The 15,861-nt window shown below is 39.8% G+C and overlaps 1 protein-coding gene across 1 annotated transcript in view; it reads right to left on the reverse strand.

Moving 5' to 3' along the window:
- Positions 1-15,861, reverse strand: part of F5 (coagulation factor V) — a 61,835-nt gene that overhangs the window by 38,786 nt on the left and 7,188 nt on the right. The window contains exons 3-8 of the mRNA XM_004589313.4: positions 14,353-14,475; positions 6,886-7,098; positions 5,301-5,444; positions 2,807-3,028; positions 1,915-2,080; positions 379-556 (exon numbers count right to left, since the gene is read on the reverse strand). Of these exons, the coding sequence (XP_004589370.2) occupies positions 379-556; positions 1,915-2,080; positions 2,807-3,028; positions 5,301-5,444; positions 6,886-7,098; positions 14,353-14,475 (1,046 nt within the window). The remainder of the gene's footprint in view (positions 1-378; positions 557-1,914; positions 2,081-2,806; positions 3,029-5,300; positions 5,445-6,885; positions 7,099-14,352; positions 14,476-15,861) is intronic.

Genomic DNA, 15,861 nt, shown 5'->3' on the forward strand with positions numbered 1-15,861 from the left:
ACTTTCTTTCTAAAGTAGATATTGTAAATATTGCCCCTGTATGTTTAATTTTTCACCACAGCATCTGGCAACATCTGCAGATAGTCTTACACGAACACACGACATATATGAGTATTGCATAATATTTTACTTTTTTGTGACTTTACTTTTTCCACATATTATCTTTACCTTTGATTACACTCTTTTCTTTCTTTATATGTGATAAACTGTTTATATACACCATATTATTAGGTAGATTAAAACAAATACAAAGAGTTAATAAAATCTAAAGCTACATTTCTGACAGCTTTTCCACAGACGATTAAACCAATAACCAGGTACCCGTGGTGTGTCTTTCACAGCTTGGTCTCTGCCTTGCTCTGTATTTCTGTTACTTACTCTGAGTGTGTCCCTGACCTGGGCTCTGATAATAGGGCCCAGAATCCCATCTTCTTTTAGGTTGGTATTTTCCATGCGTTTGGTGAAGTTCTCATCTTGATACTGTCTATAAACAACTTTCTTATAAAGTTTTCCAATCTGGTTTGAGAAATTATCCAAGTGCATAGACCTGTATTTTCTAAAAAGGAAATGAATAACAACAAAATTAAAACACTTCCTCTAGCAGAATCCCTGGCAAACCCTGGTGCTGAGACATGGCACTTTTGCATTAGACAAAATGCTCTTTCTCTGCCAGAGAGAGAGAGAGAGAGAGAGAGAGAGAGATCCTTAGAGAGTTGCATTGTAGTTGTTCATTGAAAAAGCCACAGTTCATTAGCTAGAAGCAGCTACTTAGATCTTTCTAATAATCACTGAACAGCTGACTTTAGGTATCTTGAAGAGAAAGTCTCTTCAGGTTTCAAGGATAGGAAACAGTGCAAGTTTTCTAAAGTCCTTTCTATTACTTAATCTATGATACTCTTTCCAGATACTATTTCCAGATATTTCTCCATCTTCAAAAAGCATGCCATCCTCTTTTCATTCTCTCTCTCCCTCTCTCCCTCTCTCTCCCTTTTGAATTAAATGAACTACATCTTAAAAAAAAGGAAGGGGCACTGTTGTGGTGTGGAGGGTAAAGCCACCTCCTGTGGCGGCACAGGTAGGTACCAACCCCAGTCCTAGCTCCTCTGCTTTTAACACTGCTCTCTGCTAATGTGTCTGGGAAAGCAGTGGAGGATAACCGAGTGCCTGTGTCTTTACACCCTTGTGGGAGACCTGGAGGAATTTCATGAAAGTTAGTTTTCTATTGAAGGATATTTTGGGTTGTTACCAAGCTTCTGCAATTACTAAAAATGTGGAAGTGAATACCCTACAGATAAATCATTTCACCTTCAAACAAATCTATCTACATACTTAGTCCCAGAGTGAGATTAAGAGGAAACAACATACATATATTATAAATATAATTTTGATACATATTTCTGAAAGGTTTTACTCCTCAATCAAGAATGTATGAATGTTTTGCGACAATCATTTCAACAGATGATGTATTTGAACTTGTGATCTGATAGAAGAAAAACAGTATTCCAGTTCAATATGCATCTCTTTTAGTATGAGCGAGCTTCAGTTTCTTTGCAAGTGCTTAAGAGCTAGTTGAACTTCCAAATTTGTTATCTGACATATTCCCACATTGATTGTTTTTTTAAATGTAGCATCAAATGTATAGAACTGAAATTAAGCATTTAGAAATGTCTAAAACAGTGCTTGGTATGAATATATGCAACAAGTACTGACTTCTGCTGCTGCTGTTTTGTAGAATGCAGTATCTTGGCAAATAGAGGGTAAGCGAAGAGTAATTTAGACAAGAGTATTATGTATCTGTTAACTCATGAAATCTTACTCCTATACTTCTGGCACCCTAGAACATTTCTAGTGTATTTGTTCTGGACTAGAACGTGTCTAATGTATTCGCACAACAGTATGAACCGAACAACTCACCTGTCTATATTGGCTGGTATTATCGGTGCATAGTCCCAGATGACTTCCTCTGCAGCAATAAAGTATTCCCATCTCTTAATATACCGCCTCTGGTCACGAGTTAGTTTCTTGGGACTCCTGGTTTTCTTTGGGCAGTTCTTAATATTAAGATATGCCCGCATCCCAGCTGAGATAGAATACAAAGACAGTGAAAGAATTTGTGATTATGGCTGATCAACAACGCATTTTTAAAATATTCTTGTGAAAGACTTAAATAATTACAATGAAAGTAATGCTCAGGCAATTTTTACACCTTTTGAACACTTTGTGGAGTTCAGAATAAAAAGCTGGAAAAAAGGAAGAATTAGTGGAAAATCTTGGGGTGAGCCCCTTGGTTGCTTTTGGAGTGGGAAGATGTCTTCTGTATTCAGAGTCTTAAACCCTGTCTTAGCTCTTGATGAGTTTTCATTGTTTATGTTACCTATCCTTTTGTCTGTGAAATGAAGATAACGCTAGCACTTTGTGCGTTTGGTAACTTGGTTTCTCCACAAGTTTGTAGACATTTGTCTTATTCTAGCACAGGACTTTTCTCTTATGTCACGTATGCAGTTTCCAAAGAAAGATTAACTCTCTCGATGCACTTGTTTCCTTCCCTTTCCCCTCCTTTTAAGGAAGTAGAGGTTTCTTCAACTTTCATTTAATCAAAAACAAGTTTTGGCAATTCCTCTGCTTCCTCCACCAATAACCAATGTGTCATAAGACTCAGAGCAGTCTTTCAAATCTGTTTTTAGAATACAAAGCTTGATTATTTGGAGTGTTAGTGGCTTGAAAGGACCAAGGAGAAGGGTAGAGGTGTTACCTGGAAAGAGCAGATCCTGTATTTAGAATTCTGACTGTCAGAAGAGTTACCTGCCTTGGAAATGCTTAGTGATGAAAGAAGAGATGGTCCACCTTCCCTCTGAGCTCACAGTCATATTAGCAGTGGTAGAGGTAGCACTGACAAGAGTGATAGCTGAGACTTTGTGATGGTTCTGCTCCAGGACCTGGCCATTGAAATGAATGGAAAACAACTCTGGCCCCGAGCTCATGCCAATCAGATGCCAGCTGATGTGGTCATGGGCACAAACCGTTATATCTGGGGGAAAAAGAAGACGGTAACAGAAACAGGTTCAGTGCTCTGTAATCAAATTGTCATGCATCAACATGTATTGAACACCTACTATGTGCAGCAGGCACTGTACATTTTTTTCTTTTTTTGGAGGAGAGGCCAGTGAGGGTGGGGGCAGATGCTCCAGCTGTGGTTCTCGCTCTGCAGAAGAAGTCATCTCTGTGATGGGCAAAGAAGCATTCACAACATAATACAAGAAACGGTATGATAGACCCAAAAAGTGGCATTATGGAGATTCAAACAAATAGAACCAAGAGATCGGGGCATAGATTGAACGCATGATGGGATTAACGGTGTCATGACCAACCATACACAGGCTTGCTCAAACCTGAAGTATTTCCCAGGATATAGCACTTTCAGTGTTGGAACTGGAAAATCCCAAGACAAAATCATCCCAGTATGGCCACCCCAATCGGGCTTGGCGAGGATCACTGGACTCTCCAGCCCTAAATTCACAGGCCTAATCCTCTTAACACAGATCGAGGTCATAGGCCTGCCTAAGAGGAGACGTGAAGATCATCTGAAGACTTCGTGTTGCTTCTTTGGCCACACGATTTGGTTCTAGTAACAAGGCAATGAGATAGCCTACGGTTTATACCCTTAAAATGCAATGGACAAGTGTTCCTTACACTGGATCACTGGAAGCTTTTCGTGCAGGGAGTAATGAGAACTGAGAACATAAGCTTGGGTTTGTTATTTCTCTGAGCTGACAGGGACTGAAACAATGCCCACTGGGTCAGTGGTAGAGTAGAACCTTGTCTTGGATTTCAAATTTCAGATCTATTGTCTCAAGACACTCAATAATGGGGCTGAGATCACTCCCTTATGCTAAAGGGGCTTGAGAATACTTGTAACAAGGCATAAATTCCTGTTGTTGGTGGTGAGAACAAGTAGCTGGAAGGCAGAAAGTCTTCCGTTATACAAAGAAATGTTCATGTTTACTCCATTAATTTATGCATTTCTATTGGCATTTACCATATGCATTCAATCTGCACTGTCCCATAAGGCAAAATCTTATAAACATCAAGTAATATTTTCTTGGCTGACATTTCTCTACCCTATCCCACTTACTCCCAGTTGTTCTTTTTTTTTTAATCTAGAAATTCGTAAACTCTCTATAATGATCAAACTATTTTAATTCTTGCATAAACAGCTTACTGAAGGTTTTTTCCTTCTGAACGTTTGCACAATTCTTCACTCTGCCAGGATGCAGATATTAGGATAGGTGATCAATCAGTTCCTAAAAATAAGTGTGTTGAAACAACTAATAGCCAAGTCCTCTTGGCAACGTAGAGAAGTAAGTGAAATTGGAATTCTGACCTGTCAAGGTGCACATCAATTAACTGAGTCCCTACCATGCAATCTCCCGATTTTGGAAATTAGAATCAACGCTCACAGTCATAACCCAGGTAGGAGATGAGTCAAATGCAATAGATAGATTGCATAATTAAAGCAACATATGGGCCTCACCCCTTGGTAGTTTGTATTTTTTTAGTAGATGAAGCCGCTTGTGATTTTTAGTCATAGATAATGTATCTGAGAAGCTTTGTGTTTTGAAATGCAATTTGTTTAGCAAGTGTTTTTTTCCCCCTCAGATCATGCCACATGTTCTAGATTTTTAGCCCTAAGTCAGTTCTATTACAAACAGTACAAATGGTGGTCTAGGTGGAGTCTGTTCCTTCTCACCCTCAAGAGTTGCTATCACTCAGTTTTCTCACAAGAGACTTTCTACAGACACACAGAGGTAGCACACTCTGTGCCTTGGAAGGAAACTCACCCATCACCTTCCAAAGTGCTAACAGTATCTTTGTATTTGGGGATTTCTCCTGATTTTTTACCCATATCCCTTGCAAGTATCTTTATTTCATTCCTTCTCAGACCCTTCCTGCTGGGAAATGACCTTGAATTTTAATAGAAAAAGGTATGGTCACAAAGCAGCAAGGACTCAGCACTGGACGAGGCAGACTGAACTGAAATCTTGGCAGGTGTAGGTTGAGGTGAAGCACTATACCCGACAAGGCCGCACAGTTGTCTCTTGCCTAGCTTCTAAATGGTTGTAGTTCCTATTTAAGACAAGAGATAGCATCCTGGGAACTATTGCACCAGATGACACGATTTTCTTACTAGGAACTGAAAAAGGGTGGCTACTTTCAACTTCCCTAGCAACTTGAGGAAAACAACAGAAACAAAGGTGCTGGTCGTTCTACTGCTGTTGGGTGGTGCCCAGCTCACGTGTTACCTGGCATTGTCCCATTCACATAGCCATTGACTGTGTACATTAGGGATGATGAGTTGTTCCAGCTCTTGTTTTCATCAAACACAGCAAACAGCAGCACGTGTTGTCTATCAAACATCTTCTGAACTCCATCTTTAGTTAGAGTGCCTGTCAAAGAGAAGATGGACTTTCCAATAGTCTCTAGAGGAAGTATCATTAGTTATTCCTAGATGGCAAAGAGTGTAGAGCAAGCAATAATAACCATAACACTTGTTAAAGATAATATCTTTGCCAAACTGCAATCACTGGGGGCTTGGTAAAATCATTGTGCCCTATTAAGTAATTCCTCTCAGTCCCTACTGCCTTGAAGAATGGGACTTAAATCCCATCTGACAAAGAATGGAAACATTGCTGACAATCAAGAATGCAAAGGTATCCATTTCTTCCAGTTTCCATGGGCAAATACATAGAGATCTTAGCTCAGGTAGCAAAAGCATCACTCTCCAAGTTGGATACAATCATCTCGATGATTTGAGAAGTGGAACACTAGTGAATTGGTTGGAAAGACCAAAATTAATCCATTCTTACTTGAGGAAAAAAATTCTGATGGTGAGATGGAAAAATTCACTATTATAAGTTTTAAAACATTTTTCAGTGTCATCTCACTATCTCCTATATACCAGACCAAAAGAAGAAAAGAAAAACCTGTAATATGAAGAAATGAATTGACATTGGAGGTAGTTGATCCGTTTGTGTGGTGAACAGGTGACAAATGTATCCTATGGTATGTTCACTGTGGACATATAAACAGACGATGAATCCATCAGAGTAATTCCCATGGAATATTCCATTGTCTATTTTAATGAAAGGTTCTTGATCTTAGTATACAACCAAAATCCAAACCTACTCCTTTAAAAACCCTAACCACTGAAATGTCAAGTCGTGTGTGTGTGTGTATGAAATCTACTGCTCAAAGTGTTGACAAACAACAAAGTGAAATTTCTTATATTTAGAAATCAGATTACCACTCTGACCCTCAGACTTGTAGGCTATCTTATCCAATTTTTGTTCAAGAACTCTCTCAGCAGAATATAGGTTACTATATACTTTTTAAAAGGCTTTAGCATCGATATCAGTGTTGCAGAGCTTATAAGCATGGTATCAGAACAGACTTTCAAACAGTTTTACTTGGGAGAAGCTTTCAGAACTGAGATAAGAGTTAGAAGCAAGGGCCCAACGATGTGGTCTAGCGGCTAAGGTCCTCGCCTTGAACGCGCTGGGATTCCATATGGGTGCTGGTTCTAATCCCAATGGCTCCACTTCTCATCCAGCTCCTTGCTTGTGGCCTGGGAAAGCAGTCGAGGCCAGCCCAATGCTTTGGGTTCCTGCATCTGTGTGGGAGACCCTGAAGAAGTTCCTGGCTCCTGGCTTCGGATCGGCACAGCACCAGCCATTGTGCATTACTACTTTTCCTCTGGTCAAACAACGATCTGGACTCTGCACCTTTTCTCCCTTTTGGATGTACAAGGAGGTATCAAGATGTTCTGAGATTCTTACTACTCCCAACTTTCCTGTTTTTTTGTTGACTCTTTTGTTGTCATCTTTTTACCTTTCTTACAGATAAGCAGAGGTCCAATCAGCCCAGAGTTGAAGTCCTGTATCAGATCTTCGTAGGAGTAATAAATGTGCGTGAGGCATGGAGGGTCATCATGTGTGGGCCCACTGTCCTCTGTGATGTTCCACTCATAGATATATTCTTGGCCTGGGGCTACAGCGTCATCCATCTTCTCCATAGGGAATGTGTGGTCTTGGTAGGAAGCACCTGGAGAAGTAACAGCCATGAATACACAGGACAAGTTTCTGGGGACTTCATTATTTTCAAAACTGGGGAGGCCCAAGATGAGCTCTCTGAGTTGTGCAGGTATGTCCACAGTGAACCTACAGTTTCGAAAGGATTGCATAACATGTGCTTCTATCCTATTGTGGCTGTAAAAGTTCTGATACCACAGTACTCTGAAGTACACAAAATGGCTAGTAAATCAGTAAAAGTTAAAAAACTTAATTTTTTGAGTCATCTAAGCAATAATTATTTAAATACAGAGAACTGAATCACTTAGATCAGTCAAATATCAGAATAGGAAAAAGGATTCTCTTTTTTGTATGGAATCCAACAAGACATACTTCACTGCCTGCTAGCAGGGATCATGTATGCAGCTGTTCATGTAATGTTCTATTTACCCTATATTAACATTAATGTTTTATTTGCCGTATCTTCCCAACTGCTATCATCATCAGCCAGGTTTTATATCTTAATGACATTTATAATCTTGATTATTCTAACTTTCCCTCTCGAGTCTCAACTTCTAGCTCCAGTAATCAGTCTAAATGTCCTTGGGAGTGTGAAATGCATGCTGTAAAGTTGGATATTCTGCTTCTATACTGTGAGCATTCAAAGGCTCTTTCTTTCATGGCAGGAAGAGGGGAGGATGTTAAAAAATGGGAACTGAGATGCCAAGCATGAAATGCAGAGAATTGAGTGTGTTGATTAAAAAAGGAAGATGTGGAAGAGATGGAGCAATCGAGGGTAGGAGAGAGACATGTTTTTGTTTTTCTAAGTCTATCCTGTCTTTAGCCTTAACAATGTTCAATCCTCTCTATATTTTATTTTGGACACGATGTATCTTAAGTGTTCTCATGTTCGTATCTGAAAGTGAGGATTGTCTTAGTTTGAGCTACTATAACACAGTGCTCTATACTGCACAGCCTCTAACAGGAGACATTTATTTTCTTAATTTATGAAGTTGGAACTTGGAGTGAACTCTACTGAGGGCCCTCTTCTCTGTGCAGACTAGCCCATATTGTGTCCTTATTCACAGAGAATGAGATGGGAAGGCACTGTGGCACAGCAGGTTAAGGCATGGCATTCCTCATCAGAGCACCAGATAGAGTCGCAGCTGCTCCACTTCCAATTTGACTCTCTGAGAATATCCCTAGGAAAGAAGAAGATGGCTCAAGTGCTCTGACTTCATCCACAAATATTGGAGGCTGTGATGGAGATCCTGGCTTCTGGCGTCAGCCTGGCCCAGCTCTGGTCATAGTGTCTACTTGGGGAGTAAACCAGTACATGGAAGACCTCTCCCTCTGTCACCCTGCCTTTCAAACAAATGAACTAAATCTATTTTAAAAACAGACAGGGTCGAGGAAATCTCTTGGGTTCTTTTAACTAGGCATCATGCCATCATTAGTGTTCTATATCATGGCTTACGTACTCCAATAGCTTCATGTTGAAGCTTAACGTTTCAGTTTGGGGGCAAGCACAAAGGTCTTTTCCATCACAGTAATGTAACTTTTAAAGGTAATAAAAACAGGTAATAATATAAAGCACCTGCTTGCAACCACCAGCAAAACCCGTAAATATGAGAGCCAAGGGGAAAATAGCACGTGGGCCTTTTGTTCTGGCCCAGTCCTCCATCTCAGTTTAATTCATTAACTCCCTCCATCCTAACCACCACTGCCATCACCATCATGTCTTAGGTTCTGTGCTGGGGGTCAGGGTACAAATCTCTGGGGAGACCAGCCTCACAGCAGGCTGATGGATGTCACACCTGGATTTCTTCTAGGCCACTGAGGGAGGAGGACATAATTAGAACATTGTTTCACTGGAATGGGAACCAACTGTAGGAAAACATCTAAGAAAATAGCTAAGCTTCCATTATGCAAATGCTAGATACACCATTGTGGCTGGTTTTCCAGTGGTAATAAAAGTATTTGTAAACAGTGTTTCACATTATTGCTGTTCCAACACATACATGTTGCCACAATCTAACAGGTCAGTGGCGATCTAGTTGATCAAAGCACATTACTCAGAATTTCGTAATTAAATATAATTTCCATCTATCAAAACACAGATGATTTTCAAATAATGGAATACATTAAGCTTCCTACTTAAACATGATTTATGGATATTAGTTTTTATAGACATCTTGAAACAACAGTAAACAATGCACATTTGCACAAAGGATACATTCCATAATTATACTGAGTGAGGACTACTAATGAGTGAATTGGGGAACAACTTTATTAAAGCTTGTAGCACCCTGTGTGGTAGCCTAACGGCTAAAGTCCTTGCCTTGCACATGTCGGGATCCCATATGGGTGTCAGTTCTAATCCCAGCAGCCTCACTTCCCATCCAGCTTCCTGCTTGGTGGCCTGGGAAGATAGTGGAGGATGGCCCAAAGCCTTGGGACTCTGAACCCGAGTGGGAGACCCAGAAGAGACTCCTGGCTCCTGGCTTCAGATTGGCTCACTCTTGGGGAGTGAATCAACAGATGGAAGATCTTTTCTCTCTATCTCTCCTCTTTGTATCCAATTAAAAAAATAATAAAATAAATCTGAAAAGAAGTTTTCATTCTTTTGATCAGAATTATTTCATTTTCCCTTTATTTAGAATAAAACAGCCATGTCACATCTTTGATTTTGCCATCTGCATAATATGAGGTAGGATCCTAAGCAACAATTTGGAGGAATTATTTGTGAAATTTATTCTTGGTGAATGCGGTCATGACTTTGAATTCAAAATCAATACTGAAATTCCAAATCAAAAGGATGAGAAAATGGATAGGAACAACCATTGTGCCAGGACATAAAAAGTCCTTGTTGAACGTCTTGCTAGAATAAATTCTTTATTCAAAAGAAGTCCTTCCCTTCGTATTTACTCAGTTCAGTCTGCTTCCTGCTCAGTCCGTGTCAGCCTTGTGTTTGCTCATGCCCTGATGTCCTAATGATCTGCCAAAGAGTGCTCAGGATTCTGTCTTGACATAAAGTGCCTCATGCAAGTTATGGGAAAGGGAGGTTGCATAAACAGCCTTTTTAGTCACTCATCAGGGTGCTCATTCATTAAATCCTCCCTTGCCACTTACTTTTATGAACAACTCTTCCTCCCTCCATTTAATAAACTTAATGAATGCTTTAATGCTCCAAAGATCCAGAACATTCTTTCAGAAGCTATAATTTAGGCAGTGAGAAAATTAAAACACAGATGTTTTCTTAAGAGTCTGGTCCTGTGTGCACTGGGCATGCAAGTCACTTTTGAAGGGGAAGTTCAAGTTTTTGCGATTAATGAGAATTATTCTATTCGTCAGTACTATTTGTTTTGGATATTTATCTCTTGTTCAAGGAAATATCTTCATGCAGCCAAAATACGCAGTTCAAAAGTGAAAAATAAAACCACCTACATTATACCAAGTACTGGGAAACTTTGAAAAAAATCTTAAAAATTAGGCTTTCCTATAGAGAATTTGGCTACATCAAGATGCAAGGAGCAATTTCCAGTGGAAATTGTAACTGTTACTTGAAGAGTTAATTTACCAGCAGATGGATAAATATTATGAAACGAATTTTTCAGTAAAATGCTTCTAATGCCAATTATACATTTATGATATGAAGAAATAAATCAAGTAAAATAACAGTGCTAAGACTGACTATGAAACAAAGTTGGTGCAGATAATGAGCCAGCTGCTCCCGCCGGTGAGTGTGAGAGCTGAGATGGGGCAGACCAGGCCAGGCAGGGTTACCACACCTGCTGGTATGCATGTGAACTGGGTTGGGGTAGGGCTACGCTGGGCTAACTGACTGTATCCACTGGCGCACGCATGAGCCCGAGTACGTGAAGGCTCACTGAGCTTTGCCACAGCATTGGCCTGCAAGTGCTGGAACTGGGGGCAAACGCTGTCAAGCTAGACTGCAAAAACATCTAATGAGTGCTGGACCACTGGACTCAGAACTCCAACCAAGGGGAGAACGACAGGATCAGTGAACTGACCGTGGAGTGCATGTGTTGGAACTAGGCCTCCTCAGTGAAAAAGATGGAGCAGTGGCCCGCATGCCCAGATGCACATGGACGATACGGCAACCTATTGGAGCTTGCAAAAGGACATCTGGCACCATAGCAGAGGAAGCAGAACAGAACAAACTGGCCAACTACCCCAGCAAAGCTTGACAACAAATGTTTGGGTGAATGCAGACTCTAAGGTGGACGATGTCAGCCAATGGACCTTGGAAGGATTTCCTTGTATTTGGATTGGCAAGACCGACAGCATTTCAGAACCATAGAAACCACTTAAATAGAACCCTCAGAGCATGCTCCACACCGGGGACCCTGGGCTGATACCGGGTGGTCGTTCCCCATCCCTGGGTGCTGGGGCTGTTAAGAGGCTTGGTGCGGCTTCTCCAAGTGTCTCCCTCATTCTCCCAGATATAGAAGGAAGAAAAAGAAATTTTGGAAACAATGATCTCACCCGCTTTCCCATAATGCTCAATCCTTCCATCCATGAGCAACTATGTAAACATTATAAAAAGAAAAAGAAAAGGACCCAAATAAGCTTTAAAATTAACCAAAATTCGTTTGAGGGTTAACTTTTCAATAAACAGCTCAGTGTACATGCTACAATTTCTTAAATTTTGACCTCAAATTGAAATCCTTTTAACAGCAGAAAATTTTATGGTAAGGTATCAGTTACAGATTTAATTTTCTAATTAAAAAATTTATTTTACTTAATACTCTTACATTTCTAAAAGAAATATAAGCACTCTGTTTTTCAAAGTGTCATTTGGCCATCCTGCCCCATTGTGGGGTCTCAACATATTCTATCGTCTCAATCTCTCTACACTCATCTCCCAGCCAGCTAGTCTAGCACTGTATTCACTCCTAAAAAAATAGCTCAAATCTTAGAGGGCCATTATGGGTGAGGATGAGTGTCCAACATGAAAATCAGACATGTTACTTTAAGAGAATACATAATGAAATTAACAGAAGGCTTATCTTTTATGAAGAGCACTTTTATTTACATGCATTTGCCTCTCGTTATCATGATTACATTTTACTTTCCCTCCTCATCTGTATTTACCTTCCAAGGGAACTGGCGGCACTACACGTACCAATGATGCGCTCACCAGTGGAAGTGGTTGCAGCACATGAAGCAATTTTCTATAAATGATTGCTGGTTGTGGGGAAATATAGAGGCAAATAAACAGCAAAGCAGGAGGGATGATGTTGCGAAGGTCACTCCCTGTGCAAACAGACTAGCTGGGGTTCAAAGTTCTTAGTCCTCTCATCACTTCCAGTTTTTCAAAAGCAGTCTACCAGTAACATTTTGACATGGGGAAGGTCGCTTCCCTACTGTCCTATTTGTTAAACTCCTGCTGCATTGGCCTGAAATCCTCATAGATAGGCTATGTGGCTGCATTAAAAGGAACTACATGAACTGGGTCACATGAGACATACACCTGCGTGTGCATCTCATGAAGCTTGTCCAACTGGCTCTTGACAATGCATGAAATATCATACTCAATGCTATTTTGTTTTCTCTCAAGGTAAAGACTAGGTGCTGATAATATCACCCCTCAGAAGGCAGTTCATTGTTACCAGTCACCTTTACCTTGGTAGGAATGAATCTGACAATTTACATTAGAAGTAATAAGTGTAAAGCCAATTTTCTATCTCACAATTCATAACTATTAAATTATTTGAATATACTTCAGTTGAAGACTCACCTCTACTATGATAGCTCATATTTGTAGCTCTGACTACATGCTGGGCAGTGCTGCAAGATTTCATGGTGACAAACCTGTATGATTTATATATGACTGTTATGCTTAGTTTATAGATGAAGATGAGGCTCAGAGACCCTGTAGAGTCTTGTGAAAGTTACATAGCTGGTAAGTGTCTGGACTGAAATTTGCATATAACAATCTAGGTCCAAAATCTGTAGTACAAACCACTCAGCTACTTAATTCCTTTCTTCTGAGGTTCAATGGCTGAAACATGTGAGAGAAAGAAGTAGAGAGTTTGTGAACTGTGAAAAATGTGGAGTTATTAAAAAATGCTGCCATACCAGCAACAGCTCAACTGGAGATACCAGCTTTGTAAAAATACCAGTCTCTAACAAGGCTTGACTTTGTTGACTGTGGTTTGAACATCAACAGAATGGGAGTAATTAGAACATTAGCAATAGGGACTAAGTACCCTGTGTCTGATGCAGTCACTTTATCATCATCATCTTCAGAATTATTGTTATCATCATCATCATCATCAAGGGCTTGTCAGGTTCCAGGGACCATATTATTGCAGCTTTAAAGTTGCAGCAGCAAATTTATAGGGTTATTAAAACAACTCTTATTTTCATTGATGGCAAAAATTTGGGATCAGATTTACTAAGGTCACAGAACCTAAAGTGATGAAGCCAGAATAAAACCCTAAATCTGTCTTCAAAACTTATGTTCTTAATCACTTCATTATGTCCAAAATTCTTTTTGTACTTCCAAGTATCACCAACAGTCTCACAACCGAATACCACTCACTGAGTCTCATCCATGTGCCAGGTCAACTGTTTTGCCAGACTAGTGTTTATGTTAGTGGCTCATGGACCAAATCCGGCCAGGAGCTTCTTGTTGAAAATTAAGGTTTATTAGAATACAGTCATGGTCATTCCTTACACATTATTATCTCCAGCTCCTTCTGTTCTATAAGACAAAATTGAGTAGTTGCACAGAGCTCCTATGGCCATTGAGATGGAAAATATTTACCGTTTGGCTCTTTTCTGTAGAAAAGCTTGCTGACCCCTGATTTATACAATCAGATCCTAAGCTTTCAATTCTATAAATGTTTCAGTGATATAATATTTATCTCAGTTATTATCAGTAATATATTTGTCATTGTATTTTACAAGTGTCCTATTTCTAGAATAATGGGACATCATAATTTAAAGCATCTATCATTCTTCCTCCTTCATTTTAGAATGATCATATTGCAATTCAGAAATATTAAGCAATTTTTCCATCCAGTCATTAAGAAATAAGAATCTAGCAAACACCGAGGTCTATGTGACTGCAGAAACTCATTTCAGGGACCCTGAAACTTCCACATGAAGAAATTTTTATAATACAGTTTTATAAACACCAGTCACAGGAAAAGAAATTTTGTCAATGCTGGATATGGAATACCATTTTAAATGTTCTAAAACAGTGTATAAAAATTGCATATTTTCCCTTGTGAGAAGGATAGTTAGTTCCTCTTACCTTCTGAAAATTTGCTGTACTTAATTCCTTGAGGATGAATGCTTAAAGGTTTGTCTGCCTTGTTCTTAAAGTGAACTTTCATGATGTCTCCAACTTCGGCATATAAAGTAGGCCCAAGAAGTCCTGTGGAAACAAAGGTTTAAAATATGTCTGTAAAATAAGTTTTTTTTTAAAAAAAAATAAACCATATCTGTATTCAGAATTGTCAAAGGTAGAGCTACAAAGTAGAAGAGTCTCCATGTCATTGTCCTATCTCCTTGTCCTGAAGCTTCAATCTAGAAGATTTTATCAGCTCATTATTTCTACATTAGCTTAGTCGCAAAACAAACAACCAAACAAACAACCAAACAAAACACACACACACCCAAAAACATGAGGGCGAGTGCCCCTGACCTGGACCCAATAGTTCTGATTCTGTCATTGACAGAAGGCTTTCCTTAGAGACTAGTTCCTTTGGTCAAGAAAAGATCCATTTTCAATTGGATTTCTCAGGGTTTCTCAGAGGAGAGAGACGTCAGTGACTTAATGTAAGAGAAGAAATATCACAGACCTGGCTTTCAGGCAAGTTCAACCCATGAATCAGGAGTGACCTCAACATAGCCAAGAAGCAATAAGAAAAACTGCATGGGCTGAATGAGAAAAGGTGAGGGGCCTGGCATGATGGCTCAATGGCTAAATCCTCACCTTGCAATCACCAGAATCCAATATGGGTGCCAGTGCAGGTCTCAGATGCTCCATTGCTATGGCCTAGGAAAGAAGCAGAGGGTGGCCCAAGCCTTGGAATCTTGCATCTGTGTGGGAGACCTGGAGGAAGCTCCTGGCTCCTGGCTTCGCCTTGGCTCAGTTCCAGCTGTTGCAGCCATGTGGGGAGTGAACCAGTTCATGGAAGATCTTTCTAACTCTCCTTCTCTCTGTAAATCTGATCTGCCTCTCCAACAACAACAAAAAAGTCTTTAAAAAAGAGAAAAAAAGAGAGAGAAATGAGGTAGGGCTGGATATTATGTATGCAGATGTAGCAAAAGACTTTTTTTTTCTATGAAGACAGTAGGAAAGATAGATTTTGGCAGTCACCCAAATATTTCATTGTGGACTGTGATATAAAAGAAAAACCAAGCATGTTCTGCAGAGCATTTGGAAAAAGAATTTAGTTTAATCTTGGAGACAAAGCAAGGGCCAGAGTTGGGGCACACTTTCCTAAAGTGGTAAGACCAAAGCAGAGAGGTTTGCACAGACCCAAGCGATTGAGTCATTATCTGGGGTATACATTATGAGAAAGTTGAACCAAGACTTGAAATGGATTCTCCAGTAAGGGATGCAGGTTATCTTGAGTGGCAATTTAATCCTTGCGCTAAATGCCCACTCTCTTTCTTCTAGTTTCTAACCTGAATGACACCATTCTCCTGCAAGTCTCTGTCCAGTCTATACCTCACTATCTCTATGGTAGGACAATTTCCCAATTACACGAATTTGAACTTGTCTTTCTCCTGCTTGAATTATTTCAGTGACTTC

Source organism: Ochotona princeps, chromosome 2 (assembly GCF_030435755.1).
Source record: "Ochotona princeps isolate mOchPri1 chromosome 2, mOchPri1.hap1, whole genome shotgun sequence".
NCBI classification, from domain to species: Eukaryota; Metazoa; Chordata; class Mammalia; order Lagomorpha; family Ochotonidae; genus Ochotona; species Ochotona princeps.